Below are 22,744 nucleotides of genomic sequence, written 5' to 3'. Positions count from 1 at the left end.
TAGAAAAGCCACTAGCAATAGGCTTTGTTTTGTACACTAGAATAACTGCTAAACGAAGGGGCAATGTTCTATTGATCTACTGAGTTGTGTGACATTTATTACAGTTGTAGGTTATTCTATAAAATGCAACATTTACTGACACACATTATACCTATTTGTCTCATATAGCTCCTAGAGGATATTAAACTGCCTTATTCACTGTGAAAACATTCAGTTCGTTTTCAAACAAAATTAAATTGCAAGACTAAAATAAAACAGTCACTATTTCTTTTAACTGTCAGTAAAGAACAGATTTGTTTCATACCATTTTTCATTTCTATCACCTTCTGCTGCAAGTCATATTTTTCTGCAGATTGGTTCAGTTCCAGCTTTCCTGATGAAAATATCTGAAGTTTAGACATGGCAACTTCGATCTGAAGAGTTAGTTGCTTCTATTAAAAAAACAAAAAAAAAACCCACAGCAGATGGTGAAATATTCCTCCTGTGTGATTGCTAACATTTAACCTTTAAGAAATCACATACCTGAGCAATGCAATTAAAATCGGTCAACTTTACAAGCACTTTATCGAAACTAAAAACACTAGGCTTTGCAGCTAAGCCTTAATGATTCTTTTTTAGTTCTATGCTGCTTACATTCATTTGACACAATTGAATAGTTTTCAAAAGGTTGTTTTAAAAAACGAATGAGTTCAGCAAAAATGTGCTTCTTGCTTGGTGTTTAGCCCATAAAGTATAGCTATAGCAGATTTTGATTAAAGTCATTGTAAACTTACAATGCCAGATGTCATAACAGCAATAAATAGATTCATGCAAGATTAACAGGAAGATTTAACAAAACTGAATTAATGACAATGATAGGGGATCCGGTCATGTGACTAGCGCTCGGGATCCCGGCGGTCACCATGCCAACACTGGGATCCCGAACAATCACAATGCCGGCACACAGAATGCCGACCCACAGGCACTATTCCCACTGGTGGTTGTCCACATCATCCATAGAGTGGAAATAGAACCTGCGGCGAGTGCAGCGAGAAACGAGCCCCACGGAGCTTTGTTGCGCTTGCCCCCCTCCCACCCCACCGACATTCTGCTGCCAGGACCGCTGGGATCCCCAGCGCCGGTCTCTCAGCTCCAACCCAATGATAGAGCCATGGGGTAACCATCACAATGCCGGCACACAGAATGCCGACCCACAGGCACTATTCCCACTGGTGGTTGTCCACATCATCCATAGAGTGGAAATAGAACCTGCGGCGAGTGCAGCGAGAAACGAGCCCCACGAAACTTTGTTGCGCTTGCCCCCCTCCCACCCCACCGACATTCTGCTGCCAGGACCGCTGGGATCCCCAGCGCCGGGATCTTGGGAAATTAAATAGGTTAAAAATTACTAATTTTCGTACATGTTTTTTAAATCAATATTAGCAACTAAAGGCCCCCACAATCAGAATGATATAGCTGATGATCTGACGCATTGGAATGATAAAACAGTTATATCGTTCCATGTGTATGCATGATTTTGTTCATTACGCGCAACCGTGGGGTCATCCGTCGCTTCGCCTGATTTTTCTGCAGGCGATGTGGCTGACGATCCCATGCAGCACCCTGTGTTTGTGTAGGTGGGAACCAGCATAGCGGCCAGTCGGGCACCGGATAGCCCCGTGTGTAGGGAATGCCCGATATGTCGGCCCCCAGATTGTCTTGGCATCGTCGGTACAAATAGTACCGTGTGTGGGAGCCTTTAGACATTTCTTTTACTCTCGCTTTTGTAAGCTTCCTTCTCGCCCTCTCACACCCTTTGAAAACTATTGTCAAACTGGTTCCATATCACAGGGTTCACTCTGGTCCTCTGCCATGCCTTCATGAACTGAATGGATAGCTTGATTTGGGTGAACCCCTGAACATCCAGGGGATTGTTCAACTATTTGTTGTTGGGTCTCTAAATCCTCCATCTGTGATAGAAAGGCTGCACAGATTATGTAGCCTTTCTTCATATATGGTGGTCTCCTGCAGTGTTTCTGGGAGGGAGCGCTGTCTCAATTGACCTCCCTTTTGCATTCTGATTTCCCATTCTTCCCTAAGCAGATCCTGCGGCCTCTACCATTCATAGACTTTGCTAAACACCAGTACAAGCTTGCCAGGCATGTTCTCAGCGCTGCTACCTGCTTGATTGACTCCCTTGGAAAATCTTCTAATCCTTTGATGTCTGCGCTCTTGCATAGAATATGGTTTGTTTTGTAAATGGAAGGCACGACCAGTATACTGAGAGGCCCCTTCAGCTCCTTTTCTAAGGTTTGGGAACCCTGGTCTCAGCATTATGGTGTCCCTTTTAACTGTGAACCTCCTCTTTGGTTCTGCTACTCTTGTTAAACCTTACTTGCTGTTTTATCTTTGCATATTGGTGGTCATTCCGAGTTGTTCGCTCGTTGCCGATTTTCGCTATATTGCGATTAGTCGCTTACTGCGCATGCGCTTAGTTATTTTACACAAAAGTTAGGTATTTTACTCACGGCATAACGAGGATTTTTCATCGTTCTGGTGATCGTTGTGTGATTGACAGGAAGTGGGTGTTTCTGGGCAGAAACGGGCCGTTTTCTGGGCGTGTGCGAAAAAACGCTGGCGTTTCTGGGAAAAACGCGGGAGTGTCTGAAGAAACGGGGGAGAGTCTGGGCGAACGCTGGGTGTGTTTGTGACGTCAAACTAGGAACGAAACTGACTGAACTGATCGCAATGTCTGAGTAATTCTGGAGCTACTCAGAAACTGCTAAGAAATTTCTATTCGCAATTCTTCGAATCTTTCATTCGCAATTCTGCTAAACTAAGATACACTCCCAGAGGGCGGCGGCTTAGCGTTTGCAATGCTGCTAAAAGCAGCTAGCGAACGAACAACTCGGAATGAGGGCCATTGTTCGTATTGTACCATCCCTCCCTCTTTCCCTCCCCTTCTGTCTCTCTTTCCCTCCTACTTCTCCCCCTCTCTTTCTTCCACTGATTTATATTACATCTTTATAAAAACCTGGCATTTTTCTTCTGACTAGCAATGACTTTTCCCCTGGGCTAGTCTAATGTTTCTCATGATGGTTGTCCTTGCCCAGAGAATTCATTCATGGTCTGGTCAGCCGCAGGGAGTAAGATTTTGAGGGACTTGCCCCTTACGTTAGGGAGGTGGTGCTGACCCTCTGTCTGTCCTGGAATGCTTTTTTGTTGTTTGAAAAAAGTTGATGCCAGCCATTATGGTTAGCAGTGAGCACGACGAGGCAGCAGTCCCTATCTACCCAACATTGCCTCCTACACCACTCAATGCTACTGATGAGTCTGACAGGCTGGCCTCAACTCCCAACCCATTGTTCACATTGTGAACAATGTAAGGTAAGTGAAAAAGGGGAGGGGAGGGGAGGTGTCACAACTTCAATAAATCTATAAAGAGGGACATGGGCTAAAAGTTATATATAAGGGATGTCAGTGGGCACAACTTAAATAAATATGTGAGGGGTGGGAAGGTGGTACAACTTAATTAAACATGTAAGGAGGCATATGCATACATTATTTAAAGCACACATATATTAAACACCCAATGCCTCTCCCTAGTTGTTCACTGCCTCTTCCTGTAAACCACTGCCTCCCCACATCATCTAATGCCTCACTCACTGCCTTCTCCTGCCTATCCCTGTCACCCTCTGCTACTCCCTGCCTCTCCCTACCACCCTCTGCTTTCCAACTGGCTCCCCAGTCTCCCACTGCCTCTACTCACCACCGTCTACCCCTCCCTGCCACCCTCTGCCTCTCCCTATCACCCACTGCCTTTGCCTGTTACTCCCTGTCACCCACTGCACCACTGTCTCCCCAGTCACCCTCTGCCTCTCCACGCCACCCCCAATGTCTTCACAGGGGGACAGCTCTAGTTTAGGGTATAGGGTAATTCAGACCTGATCGCTCGCTATCTGTTTTCTGCAGTCCTGCGTTCGCATAGTCGCCGCACATCGGGGAGTGTATTTTAGCTGTGAGATCTTGTGCAGTTTCTGAGTAGCCCAGGACTTACTCAGCCGCTGCGATCACTTCAGCCTGTCTGGGACCGGAATTGACGTCAGACACCCACCCTTCCAACGCTTGGACACACCTGTGTTTTTGCAACCACTCCCTGAAAATGGTCAGTTGCCACCCACAAACGCCTTCTTCCTGTCAATCTCCTTGCGAATGGCCGTGCAAATGGATTCTTCACACAAACCCATCGCTGAGCGGCGATCAGAATTGTACCCGTGCCACGCACCTGTGCATTGTGGTGCATACACATGCATAGTTCTGACCTGATCGCAGTCGTACAAAGGGGGTCATTCCAAGTTGATCGTAGCTGTGCTAAATTTAGCACAGCTACGATCAGGCACTCAGACATGCGGGGGGGGGGGGGGGACGCCCAGCACAGGGCTAGTCCACCCTGCATGTCAGTGCCGCCCCCCCCCCCCCTCCGCAGAAATGCAAAAGCATCGCACAGCGGCAATGCTTTTGCATTTGAGGAGTAACTCCCGGCCAGCGCAGCTCCCGCGGCTGGCCGGGAGAACCTCTTCGCTGCCCGGGTCGCAGCGGCTGCGTGCTCCCCCCAGCGGTCCAGCCACACCTGCGTTGACCAGACTGCGCCCCCTAAACGGCGGCTTATCGCCGCCATCCAGCCCCCTCCCGCCCAGCGACTGCCTGTCAATCAGGCAGAGGCGATCGATAGGAAACGACGGCCTTCGGCTGTCTGGCATGCGCCGGCGCACTACAGCACCGGCGCATGCACAGTACTGACCCGATCGCACTGCTGCGATAAACTGCAGCGTGTGATTGGGTCAGAATGACCCCCAAAAAACACTAGCAAGTGATCAGGTCTAAATTACACCCATAGTCTTAACATTGTATTTCTTGAAAGTGATTTATAATGCTATACATACCAATGACTATGACGAGGAAACTATAATATAAATGTCACAGTTTAAAAAGAATTCCAACTGATAGAATATTTTAAACGTTAGCCCTAATTCCCTGTACTTGGCTGACAGCTGCTATCCAGTTATCAGAGTCAGCATTTGTGTCATTCACTTGCTCAACCCTCACACCTCAGTTAGATCGTCTCCCATTCCATGGGACATAACACCAACACAAAGGTTATTGGCTCAGGATAGCAGAGATTATTATTATTATTATTATTATTATTATTATACTTTATGAAAACAACAGTCTCCTGTTTCTTGGGAATTTTTAAATCCTTTAAATTGTGCAAAGGCTTTAAATTATGCAACTAATTAATGTTCTTTTCTTTTGTAATATTTGTCATATAATAAATAAGAAACTTAAAAAACCTGCATCATAGTAGTTGTTTATATTTTCCCATTGCATACTTACTATTTTCTTTGATATACTTACGGTATAATTAACAACACTTCTACTTTGCTTGTACTTAAATCCAGCCATGCAAACAAAACACAAGTAGGCACACACAGCCTGAAGGTCACCCTGAGTTGAATATAAAAAATTATTTTGATTATCAGAAAATAAACATATGCATTAATAAGTTACAAATATTTATACTATATACAGTAACTGATCTAATAATTAAAATGACACCGCTGATCCAAACCACTGATCGGACATCGATGATCGTGATCTGCTGAGGAATCATCCAAATCGTGCATGTTAATAATAGCAGACTAGAAGAGCTCAATCTGTTTTTGGTCAGAATATGCAAATCAAGGATTTCCAACATGTTGGATTTCCCCAGACAGAGGCATCGGGATAACGGGGAATTGCCCAGATTCTCCCCTCCTGTGACATAGCCAATATGCTCGTTCAGATTGGATAGCATAACTATCCTCCATTTGTAAGGGATGTCCCCACAGCCTACGTGCACTTAAGCCTGCAGTGAGGTGAAAAAAATCTGATAAGGTTGCACTGTGCAAAAGTGCAGACATCTCAAAGATCATATGACATAAGTCCAAACACCTAGCACTTTAGAATCAACCTTTTCACTGGAATATGCTTTTGCATTTTTCTCCTAAATCATGCAATCAGATACTCTGCATACTATCTTTTTTACATGGCCATTTATATCGTGTGCTTTTTTCCCCATTGCTCACAGTACAGACTGAGGGGGTAATTGAGATCTGATCACTGCTGTGTATTTCCGCACAGCCGGCGATCAGGTCCTAACTGCGCATACGTATGCACCACAAAGCGCACGCGCGTCGGACAACAACAATGGGCATCGCTGGTCAGCGTCTGGATGGTGCGGAAAAATCCAATCGCATGGGCGTTCGCAAGGTGATTGATAGGAAGAGGCCGTTCGTGGGTGGCAACTGAGCGTTTACAGGGAGTGTCCGGAAAAACGCAAGTGTGCCCAAGCGTTTTCAGTGAGGGTGTCTGACATCATCTCCGGCCCCAATTAGCCTGTTCTCATCGCACTGGAGGAGTAAGTCCTGGGCTACGCACACACTGCACACAGAGGATTTTCACAGCTCAGCATACACATGGGATCGCACACTTGCATGGCGAATTTACACTCCCCCTGGAGGCGGCGACTATCTGAATGCAGGACAGCAAAATTAGCAGCCCAGCTATCAGATCTGAATTACCCCCTGAATTTCTTGCCTCCTTCTGTGTGTCCCTGTTCGTGGTTGTCAAAACACCTCCCACTTAACCTTTCATGTGCAAGCGTTGTAAGCAAAAGGTAGAACAAGGATTGTTTAAACCGTGTTCTTTGAGTTAGGAAGCATTCATACACTGGAGAAGTTTGTGTGAATATTTGGGTTCACCATCTGCACACTATTTACCCCATTGACTGACTAAGATGTAAAATAATTATATGTAATTTAATGTTACAATTTTCTTCACAGTATCAACACAATTTCGCCATACAAATACAATATTGATCACATTTCTGCAGATCTTTAGGGATACATTTACTAAGCAACGTGTTCATTTGAGTTAGCAAACACAGCCGTAATTCCCATTTTAGTAATTTAGTAAACACAAAACACTAGTTTGCTCAAATAGAACTGGAAAACATGGTAGAACAGACATGTACGAATAAATTCACCATCGGCCAAACTCGGAAGGACTTTCCATAGTCACCACAACATGGAAATTTACCAAGATTGGTTTATGCAAAAACAACTGTGATTCAGCTCAAAATGCACTTTCAAATAGACGTCCCCTTGAGTAGCGTGTTTAGAGAAGTCCGCACTGATCAGTGAGATCCGGGCAGTGCTTCTCTTTGTAAAAGTTAATTAAAGAGTTAAAATAAAATAAAAACACTGTGTGGGGTCCCCCCTCCTAAGCATAACCAGCCCTGGGCTCTCTGACACGGTCCTGGTTCTAAAAATACAGGGGGGAAATTGCATGAGATCACCCTATATTTAAGGAACCAGCAAGCCTCCCCAACATGCTGGTAATTGGAAACCCACAAGTACAAGCATGCGGGGCATTAGAGGGCCTGCTGGTACCTATAGTCCCACCAGTAAAACAAATATTACAGTAAAGACAGCACACACACACCTTAGATAGTATTGCTTTAATTAAACACCCTTGCATACTCATACTCACATATACCTACAATCCTCTGTAATGTTATTGGTCCCCTTGTTCAGTAGTAATCCATAGGTAACTTGTAAAAAAATAAACACTCACCTAACCCCAGTGTAGATCGGTCCTCTTCTGTCCATGTAGGCATCCCAGGAGTTAAAAATAAAAAAAGTTTCCACTGCATGGGGTTTAATATTTCTCATTACCCCAGTACCCAAAGTTCAGGGGTGCTGGAAAGGGCCTCAGTCCTTTTCAAAGTGAGGCTGGTAGTCTTTGAAAGTGGTATCCCTATACCTCCAACATTTCTGAACGTATACATTGCATACTGACCACAGGAACAACATAAGTGAACTCCATATCAGTTGTATTTGCAAACATATGTTGACTATTTGGATTTTCATTTGTGTTTGCACTTGCATTTTTTTTTACTGAAACCCGGCACAGGTGTGACTACAGTAGTATTCAGTTAACCCAGAAATTTGAAGTTGATAAACAATATCATTTTCCTTTTCTACAATTTTTAAAACTATGTGCTAGCAAAATACCAAAATCAATGGTTTAATAACCTGGTTTGCCAAAACATCAATATAAAAATATTGGTGAATTTATTACATAACTAAAGACAACATAACATTCTCACAATCTAGAAACAGCACGACTTATCTAAAAATCTGCATAATGTATGCATATAGTAAATTAACCAATGACAAAATAGATATCAGTCTTGCAAAGATGTTACGCAAACCCTTTTTAAGCCTTTACATATTAATATGGCAGGAATGCAGTTAACTTACCGGCTGTCAGGATCCCAGTTGTCGGAATACCGATAGTGGTCACAATGCCGCGCCGGAATCCTGAAAAGGTCGGGACACTGACGCCAGAATCCTGACTGTCAGCATCCCGACCTAGGTACGTATACCACCATCGTTAGGTTTTGGGCAAGGGTGGGGGTGGGGAATGGGTTTAGTTTAGACAACCCCCGGGAGGTTAGTGTTAGGCTGTGGGGTAAGGGAGAGGGGAGAACAGCCCCAGCTCATCTCTGTCGGCTTTCCAACCTTCGGGATCCTGGCATCAGTATTCCGTACTGAATCCATATGGCATTGTCACTGCACAGCACTGCTGCTGTGAGGGTTTACATCTAGCCATTCGATGTGTTACCAACCAATACGAGTAATGAATAATCCTCGCTTATGATGGTTAGATGCAGAATCCATACTGAACACACAGTACTGCTTATACTTTAAAGTACTCCAAAGAAGGAATACACGGATTGCACAGTATTCCATGTTTTGCCTGAGCCCCCAAACATAGATGCATCTTATGCAGCAGCCTCTTTTGCTTACCTGGTTAAATATCAAGCCATGTTTCACATGGAAAATTAAATTTTATTTAATTTTGAATTAATTGTAAAGTGTACTTTAAATTTAACAGCAATCAGATAAGCTTTTCCAGACCTAGACATCCCTTTATGGGTCATTTAGTAAAATACAATATGTGCCACCCAGTAGCGACTCCAGAGGTGAGGCTGCAGTGCAGTCCAAAGTTTAAATAGGGGAGCCACACCAACTGTCATCCCAAACTGACTCACTGGCAGTTGGTGTGGCTCCCCTATTTGAATTTTGGACTGCGCTGCAGCCCCACCTTTGGAGCCGCCAATGGTGCCGCCTATGTTTTCATTTATGCACTTGTTTTTACAGGAAAAGCACTCAGGAGATATATGTGAAACAAAAGAGGTGGCATCTGTGAGAGTGCAAAAGTTAGACCATAACCCTCTAGACATACAGTATTGCGTACTCTCCCGAAACGGCCGGGAGGCTCACAAACATCGGGTGGCGCTCCCGGCCCCCCATAAGGGTGGGCAAGTCTCCCTGCCCGCCGCCACCTGTCCGCAAACTCCAGCTGCCACTTATATCCTCCCGCAGCCAAGGGGGGCCGATGACGTGATTTGCGGGTCCACGATGGAGGGAATTTGTGGACACGCCCCTGCCCTGCCCCTACCCAGCAGCACCTGTGGCCAAGCCCCCACTTTGCCACACCACGCCCCCTGTCTTGCCGAGATGGCTGCCTCCTCCCAGAGGGGGCAGCCACAATATCGGCATGTATGCCTCTAGGTTCTCACCCTGCACTATCCATGTTTACAGTGCAAGGGGAGTGTCCACTCACAAACAGCAACTTTGATCCTCTCTGTCTGCCCTTTCCTGGCACTGGGTCAGAGTGCTTCTGTCATGCTCAGTAGGTGTCTGAACTCTCAGGTAATGACATCAGGGATGCTGGTGGGAGGGGTCAGACCTCAGGCCAGCTGCCAGTAACTGTAATGTAGCTGTTACTTTGCTGCCCATGAAACTTGAGATAAAAGTCACCATCAGACAATCAGATTATCTGACATTGACATACACTGTCAGACAATTGTGTCCAATGGGAAGTATATCTTATGTCAGAACCGAACAGCAAGTATTGCATCTTTCCGGCAATTATATGCCCACAAACTGCTATTTGGACACTGTTCACTCTGACCAGAGAAGCACGGGATCCGGTCTGAAGATGGATATGTGTCTAGGTCGACAATGTTTAGGTCGACCACTATAGGTCGACATGGATGGAAGGTCGACAGGGTTCTAGGTCGACAGGTCTAAAGGTCGACATGAGTTTAAAAAAAAAATTCTTTTTTTAAAAAATTTTCATACTTAACGATCCACGTGGACTACGATTGGAACGGTAAAGTGTGCCGAGCGAAGCGAAGGCACCATGCCCGAAGCATGGCGAGCGAACGCGGTGCACTAATTTGGGATCCCGGTCACTCTACGAAGAAAACGACACACAAAAAAAAAAATATCCTCATGTCGACCTTTAGACCTGTCGACCTAGCACATGTCGACCTAGAAACCCTGTCGACCTTCCATCCATGTCGACCTAGTGACTGTCGACCTATAGTGGCCGACCTAAACATTGTCGTCCTAGACACTGTCGATTTGATGAACCACACCAGAGAAGCACACGCCTGCATGTCTGCACCCTATGTACATGATGATGTGCAAAGTATGTGGCCGCTGTTGGTTGGACACACATGTTAAAATTTTTCATGTATTTTTTACACACTCGCAACCTGACAAATGACAGGTCCGATGTGCCATAGTAACAAGTTATAAATTGCACAAAGGAATAGAATTTGAGAAAATAAAGGTGATATTTTTTCATTTTTAGAGAACTGTTTTTACAACTTGCAACCACTCTACATTTGGTGTGGGGCAGGAGGGATCCGCCCACACATGGAACAATGAGTATGCCTGGAGGTTCCATACTGAACCTGTGAGAGACAGGACTGTGACTTTTGTGAAAGACTTTTGCAGACTAGTTGCCCATATAGAGAGGGTCAAGCAGTGATATAGTGACCTACACAGGGGCTAGGCTGTTTGTTATTTTTCTGTTTATTTATGCTGACAGTAAAGCATTAGGCTGTGTTTGGAACCTGGCTAAGCACCTAGACACTGCACCAATCAGGGCCAGAGTAAGGGCCCCCACAAACCAAGGGGCCGCCACACACTTCTTTTTCAACAGTAGGATTCTCCCTCCGGTGGCTCAGCTGTTCAGAGACAGCGGCCGCCACCGAGCTCCTGCACAGTCAGTCTCGCGGATAGTAAAGGGAAATCCTGTGAGATAGTAACTATAAGCCGCCAGAGTGTTCTGCACGGCCTGCTCTGCTCCGTGAGTGACCTCCCTGCTCTGTCGTGTGTGTGTGTCTGTGTATTTGTGTCTGTGTGTCTATTGCGCTGTGTGTGTGTGTGTGTGTGTGGGGGGGGTCATTAACAGCGATATTAGTAGTGGGGGCTCCCACTAGCCTTAATCTAGCCCTTGCACCAATACACCCCTCTACTGAGCCGATTACCCCATATCATGACAAGTGCCACGATTTCACTTGTTTTATTGATTGAGCTGCATAGTCTTCAGACAGAGTTGACAGGTCAGCATTCTTTGGTTATATAAGATAAGAATAATTTATTGTCACTGTACATGGACATGTATAGCGAAATTACATACAGTTCTCATGTCATATACACCAGATAAAATACATCACATAAGTTTAGCAAAGTTGAGAATTCAAACCAACAATCACAGAAGGGAAGAAACTATTCCTTGGAGCAGAAGGGCAAAAGCTAGCTTGATCTTGATTTTCAGTATGAATACAGACCGTGAAAGCGGGGCCTCACGATCCTTCTGACTTTTTGGGTTTTAAGCAGGAGGTGTCAGAAAAGTTATATGAGAGAACGCACTCTCACATGTTTTCCTGTGTGAGATTAGCGAATGTGAGCGATCAGGGACTGCAAATATCTGACATCAGAGGGTTGGTTATTTATATAATTAGGGATGCTGCATATATGTGAATAGGTTATTTACTCATCTCCTGACGCTTTCATGGTGTGAGATGGCATGCCCAGCTAATTTGTATGATCACGCATAACCATGTGCTGATTATGCAAATTAACTCAACAGAGGGATGCAAACAAAAGGTCAGTAATTAATCTGAAATGTGTAAAGGGACAAAGTAATAGTTTAAAGCTGCTGGGTTCATGTGTAGCTGATTTAGTTTTACAGCAAGTGATGGGTCCACTTTAAGCTGACTGAGGAAAGAAGCATACACAAGGGAATTTATATTTATACGCACAATTCTAAACTTGCAGCTATGCGTCCCAGGATATTTTGGAGTAAAGGAAGAACATGGTGAACAAGGTAATCACAAAGTATAACACACTTATGAGTACAAGAGGAGACTGACTTATGAGTCAATCAGACTTATGAGTACAAGAGGAGATTGAGACAGTGATGCAACCATATATCAGAAATATCAGAAACAGGTCCCATCTTAGAGCAATCAAAAGAAAATCTAAACAGAACCAAGTCTGCTCTATGGAAACAGGAGTCCCGCAGGCACACAACACGGTGGTTGTCAGTTACAACTGTTAAATATTTCAGGACAGGAATACCAGACTCCTGTATTCAATTATTGCTAAAAACATTGAATCGTTAGTCACCAGGGACATTTTATCTGTATAAATGGTGTATTTAAACCTAGTGAGATAAGCAGTTAGCTCTCCAAAATATAACACATTTAACATGCGGACTTTATTTTACACATATGTTTGTATTGAATTTACTTTGTATTTAATTTAAATTTATATTAAAGTAGGATTTTCACATTTACTAATATTTGTTCTGGGGAGTGTATTTTAGCTTAGCAGAAGTACGAAAGCATGTGCAGCCGAGCTCTGCAAAAACAGTTTGTGCAGTTTCTGAGTAGCTCTGAACCTACTCAGCGCTTGCGATCACTTCAGCCTATTCGTGTCTGGATTTGACGTCATACACCCGCCCAACGAACACCCAGACACGCCTGCATTTTTTCAGACACGCCTCCCTTTTTGCAAACACTCCCTGAAAACGGTCAATTGTCACCCAGAAACGCCCCCTTTCTGTCAATCTTCTTGCGGCCGTCAGTGCGAAGGAAAACTTCGCTAGAACCTGAGCACAACCACAAAGAGCTTTGTACCCGTAAGTCGCACGTGCGCATTGCGGCCCATATGCATGCGCATGAATGCCGTTTTTTCACCTGAACGCTGCGCTGTGAAAATAGTCAGCAAGCGATCAACTCGGAATGACCCCCGATGTGCACTGCAGGTGTGGCAGATATAACATTTGCAGAGAGAGTTAGATTTGGGTGGGTTATTTTGTTTGTGTGCAGGGTAAATACTGGCTGCTTTATTTTTACACTGTAATTTAGATTGCAGATTGAACACACCCCACCCAAATCTAACTCTCTCTGCACGTTATATCTGCCCCCTCCCTGCAGTGCACATGGTTTTGCCCAACTGCTAACAAATTTGCTGCTGCGATCAACTCTGAATTACCCCCATTGTGTTAAATCAATCTAACATTGTTAATATATGCAATTGTTTTATGTTATCTGTTACCCTTTAGATAATGTATTCATGTTAGACCTAGGTTCCTATTGTTTACTAACACCACAGTGGACACTCATAGGGTGAGTCATATCAGGTACCATTCTCCCTTTTTGTTTACTCCCATTTGTCCAACAATGAGCTGACAAGACATGGTGGCTCACTGACTGATGTAATCACCTTGATTATAATATGTATTGTATTCCAATGCTGTAAGATCCTAAGACAAAGAAATCAAACACACCCATGCAATATAAAGCTTCTGGGGGTATAAGTAGAGCTACCCAGAGAGGTGAGGGAGATTCTCTGCTCCTTGATATAGACATAAGGATATCCTTACCAAGAAATAAGGATCAAATAAGGTTAGTGATAAAAAAAAAGATAAAAAAAAAAAAAAAGGGGCAGACTAGATGGGCCAAGTGGTTCTTATCTGCCGACAAATTCTATGTTTCTATGTTTTTGACTAAGAAGTAATGTTCTGTCAGGAGTTTGTAGTGGTAATTGTCATATGGAATTGGAATACAGAAGTGTACTGAACGGTTTATAACCCATTCTGTTTAATAAACCACTGTTGGTTTTTCATCCACCACCGTGCCTGAGTGATTTGGAACCCGGTATCTTCACAATGATTAATATAAAATAATGGACTTGTATTGAAGGTAAGGCACCAGATGTATTATAAAAAAAATGAAGCTTTAAGAGTTTGCTGTGATTTCCCAGTGCAGCTCTCTTACCAGTAAGATGAACTTTGGTAGAAAACATGCATTAATATGGCCAATCAAGTTTGGCATCAGGTTCACAACTGTTAATCTATTGTAGTTAAGGGATTATGGGGTCACCATGCAATCAGACAAAGTAATACCTGTCAAATGCTATTTCTTTTGGTTGTGCAGAAACATAAAACACTGTAAGGCAGGTTAGGGTCAGACAGCTATTTCTCTTTCTATTTGTATATTGTGTATTTTTACCATGTTATGCCACAAGCGTTCAGATAACTGTATGTAAACCTCTACCAATAAAATGTACAGGATTAATGTCAGATTTGTAATTGTTTATTTGCTGTAAAACTACTTTTTAACACAACCAACGAAACAAAATTCCACTAATAGGAATTATTATTATTATTATTATTATTATTATTCTTAGTTATATGACTTATTGTGAGCCAGGGATAATTATATTATATTTTGTGCTGTGACAGGACCAGTGAAACTGAAGCACAACTGCACATAAATCGGCTTCAGTTGCACAGATATTGTGTGTACTGACGTAAATACTGATTGGCACAATGGCTCTGATTCAGATGTGGTTGGAGGTACGGCACATAGGGCCTAATTGACCTGATCGATGCTGTGCACAGCAGCCGATCAGGTCTAAACTGTGCATGCGCCAGCGCATGCCAGACAGCTCAGCCCTGCGATCGCCTCTGCCTGAGTGACAGGCAGAGGCATTCGCTGGGTGGGAGGGGGTGGGCCGGCAGCGTTTGTCCTCCGTTTTAGGGGCGTGCCCGGACCGTGCGCGGGGGGGGGGGGGGGGGGCGGCCCTGGCGCCTGCAACCCTCACAGCGACGAGTAGCTCCTGCATTGCGGAGAAGCTGCGCTGGTAGGGAGCTACTCCTAAAGTACAAAAGCAACATTTTTGTAATTGTGCGGGGGGGGGGGGGGTTACGGGGTCCTGGCATGCGGGGCGTGCTAGCCCTGTGCTGGGGGTCCCCCCCATGTCTCTGTGACTGATCAGGTCTGAATTAGGCTCATAGTGCAAAGTACTGCTGTTCGGTACTTTGCACATGTGCCGGATCCGTCGGTAGCAGACATAGGTGTGCGCAGGGGGGTGCCTGGTGCGCACAGGCACCCCCTAATGTCTGGCACCCCGATCTCACATGCCTGATGCAGCGATCGCCGAGCAGGCTGATTACTGTCCCCTTTGCGCTGCACCCTGTCAGGACTGTATTACTGACCAGACGCCTGGGTTAATCAAGGATGCCACCGCCCACCCATCACACCTGCCACATGCCCACCTCTCTCCTTCTATGCTATGCCAATGCCAGACACTGATGAGGATCAGCATGCAGTTCAATACTGACAGGCGGCCGGCAGCAGCATTAACACGTCACTAGTTTTTCCAGCAGCAGCAGTACTAGTCTGCGACTGTCAGTGTCAGTGAGTGACTGATTTGTAAGTAAGCTGCTGCAGCTTGCAGGGGAAAGAGAGGGGCAGCCAGACCAGGCTGAGGACGAGCAGGGTAACTGCAGTGAGTGCCATCGGGGGTGTTTGTCTGACAATGTATCTGCTTTATTAGGATTGGCACAAGGGTGGATATTTTATATTTGCATTGACGCCAATAGATGGTGCTAAACACGCCCAAAAGGCGGTGCTAGGCACACCCCTCCGACGGTGCACCCCCTAATAAAATGTGCTGCGCACGCCTATGGTAGCAGATCAGCTGCAGACTGTCTGTAGTTGACCGCCTGCTGCCATTTGGGGGCGAGGTGGTGACCCTACCATTTTCCAAAACGAGGCGTGTCGCCTCTGTTTTGGGGGAGTGACAAGCCCGGTCAGAAGATGGAGATTTCCTGGCCTCTTAGTAGGTACTGTGGTGGTCAGCTTGTGCAGCCCCATGTGTAATGCAGCCATCTGATGGTGTCAAAGGTGATCGAATACTGCATTCTAGTACGGATCACTAATGCATGCTGCAATACCATATTAGTGCATTGCTGCTGCTTACATGTAAGCAGCAGCGATTGCACATCTGACCACATCTGAATTAGGGTTCAGTGTGATTTACCAACGGTCATAATCCCGACAGCCATTGGCCCTCAGTCGAAATACAGACATGGTCAAAACACCGACATTCATTATGCTGGCATGTTCAAAATGCCGACATAGTCAGAAAATCAACATTTGAAATGCCGACCTGTCAAAATACCGACATGAGTTTTTCCGTTTTTTCCTATGTCAGTGTCAACATAGGTTGACATGGACACCATCTAAGTGTACCGTGTCCCCTCGCAGGCACACCCCCTCCAGGTCAACTGGGATGGTAACATATGAACAAGTCTGTTTTGGGGCAAAAAATCCTTTAAAATGCATGTCGGATTTTCGAATGACCGTATTCTGACTATGTTGGTATTTTGTACATGTCGGTACAATGAATGTCAGTATTTTGACTGCATCAGTATTTTGACTGTAGGTCAATGGCTGTCGGGATTTTGACCCAGTATTGTGTTTGTTGGTAAATCAACTGCTACTCCTGAATTCGGCATATGTATACTAATACTTGCATGCATTTATGTGTCTGCACACTGCTCCTATACATCCGCTTGTGGAAATAGCTGTCATCACTATCAGAGCTTTCTTGCATCAGCCCTATCAGATGGATTTATGTATAGCAAACAACTTTGCATAATCTGCAATTCTGCCTACATTCCCATAATACTCCCTCACTCAGTTTAGCATACATGCAAACGCTGCATTGACAGACAGCTACACTGCTTCAGTCCCAAATGTAACTGCTCATAGTTGTAGATGCTCAGATACAGATCATGCACAATGTGAAATATTCTGATTCGGGTGTAGTATGGTATGCCGGTGGCCGGGCTCCCGGCGACTAGCATACCGGCGCTTGCCACGCTGCGAGCACGCTATTTATTCTATCTCCAGGGGGTTCGTGGACCCCCACGAGGGAGAATATGTGTCGGTATGGCAGGTGTCGGGATTCCGGCGCCGGTATACTGTGCACCGGGATCCCGACATTCGGCAACCAGAAGACCACCCTCTGATTCAGCATCAGCCCCTCTGTACATCAGTGTAGATCAGCAATGCCCAACTCCAATCCTCAAGTACCCCCAGCAGGTCATGTTTGGAGGATATGTTATGTGTCTGTGGAACCTGACAGGATATTTACTTTGTTTGAATATAGAAATCCACAAAACATGATCTGTTGTGGGACTTGAGGACTGGAGATGAGAAATACTGCTGTAGATAATTGTTAAGTCTGGGATTAGAGCAGCAACGGTTCCCTGACTACTGGCCTAATGCGGTATACCCAGCTTGGCAGACAGCCTAGAAATATGAGGATTATATTTATCTTTTAATAATACTAATGCTGGGCATATATTATACAATTATCTGATATTGTGCAACCCATCCCAAAATATTGATTGGCTGGACATGCAGGATCATCCAGCATGTTCCTCCAATGAATTCTGTTGAAGCGTCAAGTCGGCCACATCAGGCAGCGTATGCACTACCGCAGCCAACCTACAGACATTTCCCCTGTCCCTTCAATGGGGAGGAGTAGGGAAATGTCTCCTCCCCAGGTAAGGAACGCATATATCGTGTGACCATACACTGTGGGATCTCTCACAGTGTATGTCCTTGATATTTAGGGGCGTGAGTCTGCCAAATAAAATGTTTGTAGGACTAACATGCATTTTATCTGACAATGTATGCCCAGCTTTACTGAGAATTACCAGAAGTATTGCAACTTAGTAACATACTGTATCTTTCCACTAGTGCGATCGTAACTGTAGTGTATTTTACATGTCCACTGAAAAGAAACCTTGAATATGACAACAGGCAAAAATCTGGAAATAGTAAAGTTTTGCTGCAAAAAAGATTACTGTAAGAAAAGTATAGAGCTCATTTATCAACCAGTGATAAAACTCATTGTGAATGATAAAATGTATTGCATGTGATAAATGGTGCTCCAGCCAATCAGCTCCTGTCATGTGTTTTTTTTTATAAAATTACAGTTGGGAGCTGATTGGCTGGAGCACCATTTATCATATGCAAAAAAAATTATAATTCACAGTAAATTTTATAACTCGTTGATAAATAAGCCGCTTAATTTGCAAATTATTTGATAATTTCCACTCACAGCAAGTTACTTATCCATTATTTTACTGCATAACATACAGTATTTTAGTTACATGTGACATAACGAACACGTACTTTGCATATGGTTTATTACTATCATACAAAATAGATATAAAACTCCTCAATTGAAAGCACTTTAATTGCCATAAAATTTCTCTGCATCTAGTGATCTGAAATCGGAGATTTTTTTTATGTTCAAGGTCAACCAGGCCACACCTGCTTCCCTCCTGTGACTAAGAACATTGGGGCAGATGTATTAACATTTGTGTAAAGATTGTTATGGCTGCTATGTCACTTCACCGCATTATCGCAGTGTTTTCTACTCACCCTTCTCCCTAATGTGTTAATGTCCCTCCAGCCCCTTTAAGGAATCGTTATGGGTAGGGGTGGCGATGGAGTCACACGCGCTGGATGAAGACAGGTGGGGACACAGGTTAGGCTGGGACCAGAGGCATGCATAGCAGCGTGCATGCGCTGTCTCTCCAGCTCCCATTCAGCCTTGCAGCGCAACCCAGCACATGCGCAGAGGAGCACTGAAGACCCGTGGACACTAAATAAAGTTTAAAAAAACAAAAAACACTATGAAGTACCTGCAGTGCTGTAGCGCCAGCCCAGACCTGGCGAAGTGGCAGAGAGGACTTAACGAGCAGTGAGTGACAGTCCCGCTGTTAATACATCAGGGGGGCAGCAAATAATAGGCACAGCGCTCAGGACGAAGCGAGACCATGCGTTGTGTAAATTCATTAAAGTGCTGCATCATACATCGTGATGCACATAGCACACCATCGTACATCTGCCCCAAAGTCTACATGAAGATGCAAGTAGTTTCCAGCCTTATGGAAAGCCGTGCTCCTTGTTCTGGGAATGTAAGACTATCTCAGGGCTGTTTTCAATCAAATAATGTGGTATTAAAATATAGGTCTTTTGTGTGGTGAAAAAGCATATGTTGTGCAATATAGGGTATGTTGGTCATTTCATGCTTGCACAAAATTCCTCAGATAGTGTGGAAAGGAAAGTAAATGGCATCTCTGGATTAATAAAGAAAAAGTTTGTCATGTACATATTACATAGCCTTGGTTCTAAAGACCTATGAGATACTCATATGTAGGTATAGGTGACTATCATGTCTTCATGAGGAGAGTATGAGACTATGACAGGGCTGTGTATATGATTTCATGCCAGAAAATGGTTAATTGTTACAGAAATAAACTACTGGCTTTGAGAGCTAAAATAATCAACTTGAACAGGTAACCAGGGAAACCCAGCTGCAGGCATTTAGAACATTGCATTACTTCCATGGTTGCGGAGAGATATATTGGTGCTCTGTTTTATTTGTTTTTACTCTCTCTGTGACACTGATTTTCTTTTTACATGTCTCAAAACTGTGTGTTAAAAGTAATGATTGCTTTTAAAATGAACCAATTCCAATAATCAGTCAGTAAGTGAGTGAGTGAGGGCTTTTGCATTTTTTTATTTTAATAAATTCTGCACACTGGAGGTACAAATCAAATTTTGATCCATTTGTCCGTTTGGGCGTTATCATTCACGCAATGCAAGCCACGCATCGGTAATGACAACATTATGTCAACACCCTTTTCATCCCCTTAGGGGAGGTTTATTGAAATTCTAATTATGGCTCCTCTGGAGAACCCGTAAGATTTGGCATTGCTTAGCCATAAATATAGGATGAATGCACACAGGTTCTTATTGTTCCCATTCCTAGCCAATCCTGATTTTCAAAATGGCCAGGCCTCCTACCCCTTTAATATTTGGAGGATGAATGGTATCGCTACAGTGGGAGACTTGGTGTATGGTGACCTAAAAAGGCCTCTCACGTTCCAGGAGGCGGCAACCAAGTTTGGGGATCTGGAGGAAAATCCTATGGCATACCTTTAGGGTCTACACTATATCAGTACCACGGTCCAGGTTTTCTCGGAAGCAGACTGGCAGAACCCCATAGACACTTTGTTACGAAACCCACCTTTGACCAGGAGGGAAATCTCCATATACTATAGCCATCTCCAAGAGAAGTTAGATTATTCTTTATCTTCTCAGCGATTGTCACGCTGGCTTACTAACTTTCCACATCTAACCTTAGAAAATGTACTCAAAGCCCACGTACGCACATGCAAACTGTTACCTTCCACTATGTATTCTGAAATGTCACTTAACATTTTACACAGAACATATTTATCTCCCTGTAAGGGCTTTATCATGGGTCAGTCATCTACACATGCCTGTAACAGATGTGCAGAACCAATGGCAGATTTATATCACTGTCTTTGGCAATGCCCTTTAATTCTGAGCTTTTGGTTGCAAGTTAAAGCATGCACAGAGGCCTCCCTGGTCAATTTTCTGTCACTTACATCCGAATGGGCTGTCTTTGGGATTATCCCCTCTCATCCCCGGATCACACCTGGGGGTTGGCGACTGCTAATGGCGGTTGGTGCAGCTGCTCGTAAAGCCATCCTTCAAACATGGAACCACTCAGTTGCCCCAGCTCTTTCCGTTTTTAAAGCAAGATTATTTTATCTTTTTAGAATGCAAAGCACTGGGTAGAAGTAGTCTTGGATAAAGAATCCAAGAACAACAAGTTTTTTGATATGTGGGAAAGCTTTATAGATACTCTGTCACATGAAATTAAGAGTCAAATTCATAAAAGTTTGTTATACTTCCTAGTATTTGACTCGAGTGGTGGCTGGTGACCCTGCTATTTTGATGTGAAGGGGAGAAGAAAGAAAAAGGAAACTGTTATTTTTTGGTACTAGCGCTTGGGACATTCCCCCTGGGTGTGTGGGGAAGGGACGGGATGGAATCTTTTTCTTTTATGTTTTAATTTGATTATTTAATTCCAATGTATTGTAATTTGTCATTGCGGGAACATGCCATTTTACTGATCATTGACTGTTTATACATGTTTCCTACAGCTATTCATTGGTATAACTATAGTTAATACTTCAATTGTATCTATGGCCTGGTGGCCTTATTGTTCATTATGCTTGTTTACCGGAACGATATCTGTAGTTGTACATGTGATGCTTCAATAAAAACCTTTAAAAAAAATAAAAAAATTCTAATTACGTAGTTTTCCTATTTCCCATCTGCAGTATACCTATGTTAAATTTCATCTTCCTAACATATCGGGAAATAAGAGAATTAGTGATGAGTGAGTGAGGGCTTTCATGTACATATATATATATATATATATATATATATATATACTATGAAGAAAATTTTAAATGACATTTCTAAAGAATAAAAAAAAGGAACAATTAACACAATATTATGACCAACATATTTGAGATATGATCAGTTAAATGAAATATGTGAAATATGTCTTACATTAAAAACGGTTGATTGCATCTTTTTCTTCTTTGCAGGGCTACCCATAAACCATTAACAGATGGAGATGATTTTAGAAGATTTGAGACCAATTAATGAGTAAGATCTCCAACATGTAGAGTACAGTTCTTATTTCTTTGGTATATTTATGTCAAATCAATAGAAGTGATTTACTCTGTGCATAGCATAGCATTTATATGAGAAATGGCTGAATAAACAGATAATAAAAACAAGTGTATGCTGACCTGCAGGAGGTCATCACAGGAGAAAGATGTTGTTATGAACAGAAGTGCCTCAAGTGTCTTCAAAGCCACATTCACAGCCCACCTGTAACACAAAACCAAAACCATAGGCACAGGCTGAATGCTGTAACACTAAAATATGCAGAAATAGCAGGATACTAATCAATCTCTTTACCTGTCATCCAGTATAACGTCTATCGCAAATGTATGAGGAAGAAAATAATTGACTATGGTGCAGATAACATTACAGTGCACCAAATCTTCTATTTTCATTATTTCTGTTGAGGCATCTTTGCTGGCTTCCTATGGAACAGCAAAAATACAAGTATTATTACCAGTTATTTATTTATATAGCGTACACATATTCCACCGTGCTTTTACAGAGAATATTTGGCCATTCACATCAGTCCCTGTCCCTGTCCCCACCCCCTCTTTAAACAATTTTCTCTACCACATGTACACGCGCACACATTCACGCTAGGGGTAATTATGTTTGGAGCCATTTAACCTACCAGTACATTTTTGGATTGTTGGAGGAAACTGGAGTACCTGGTGGAAACCCACACAAGCACAGGGAGAATATACAAACTCCACACAGGGCCATGGTGGGAATCGAACCCATTACCTCAGTGATGTGAGGAAGTAATGCTAACCATTACACTATCCATACTGTGGGGTTGGCTATGTGTGACCGGCGGTCAGGAGACTGCTGGTCACAATACCGAAGGCGGGATCCTGGCTGTGAGAGGGGGAAGGGGTGGGGGGGAGCGCAGCAATGCCCCTTGCG

General features: G+C 43.7%; 1 protein-coding gene across 4 annotated transcripts in view; it reads right to left on the bottom strand.

Annotated features, from left to right (window-relative positions):
- The window catches only part of LOC134932872 (uncharacterized), a 423,538-nt gene that overhangs the window by 203,912 nt on the left and 196,882 nt on the right, over window positions 1–22,744 (bottom strand). For all 4 annotated transcript variants that reach the window (XM_063927693.1, XM_063927692.1, XM_063927695.1 and 1 more), the window contains 4 exons: window positions 22,133–22,260; window positions 21,961–22,042; window positions 5,395–5,484; window positions 305–431 (listed from right to left, as the gene is read on the bottom strand). In XM_063927693.1, coding sequence (XP_063783763.1) covers window positions 305–431; window positions 5,395–5,484; window positions 21,961–22,042; window positions 22,133–22,260 — 427 coding nt within the window. The remainder of the gene's footprint in view (window positions 1–304; window positions 432–5,394; window positions 5,485–21,960; window positions 22,043–22,132; window positions 22,261–22,744) is intronic.

This window comes from Pseudophryne corroboree, chromosome 6 (genome assembly GCF_028390025.1).
Source record: "Pseudophryne corroboree isolate aPseCor3 chromosome 6, aPseCor3.hap2, whole genome shotgun sequence".
Classification (NCBI taxonomy): domain Eukaryota; kingdom Metazoa; phylum Chordata; class Amphibia; order Anura; family Myobatrachidae; genus Pseudophryne; species Pseudophryne corroboree.
This window is presented reverse-complemented; position numbering and strand designations above follow the sequence as displayed.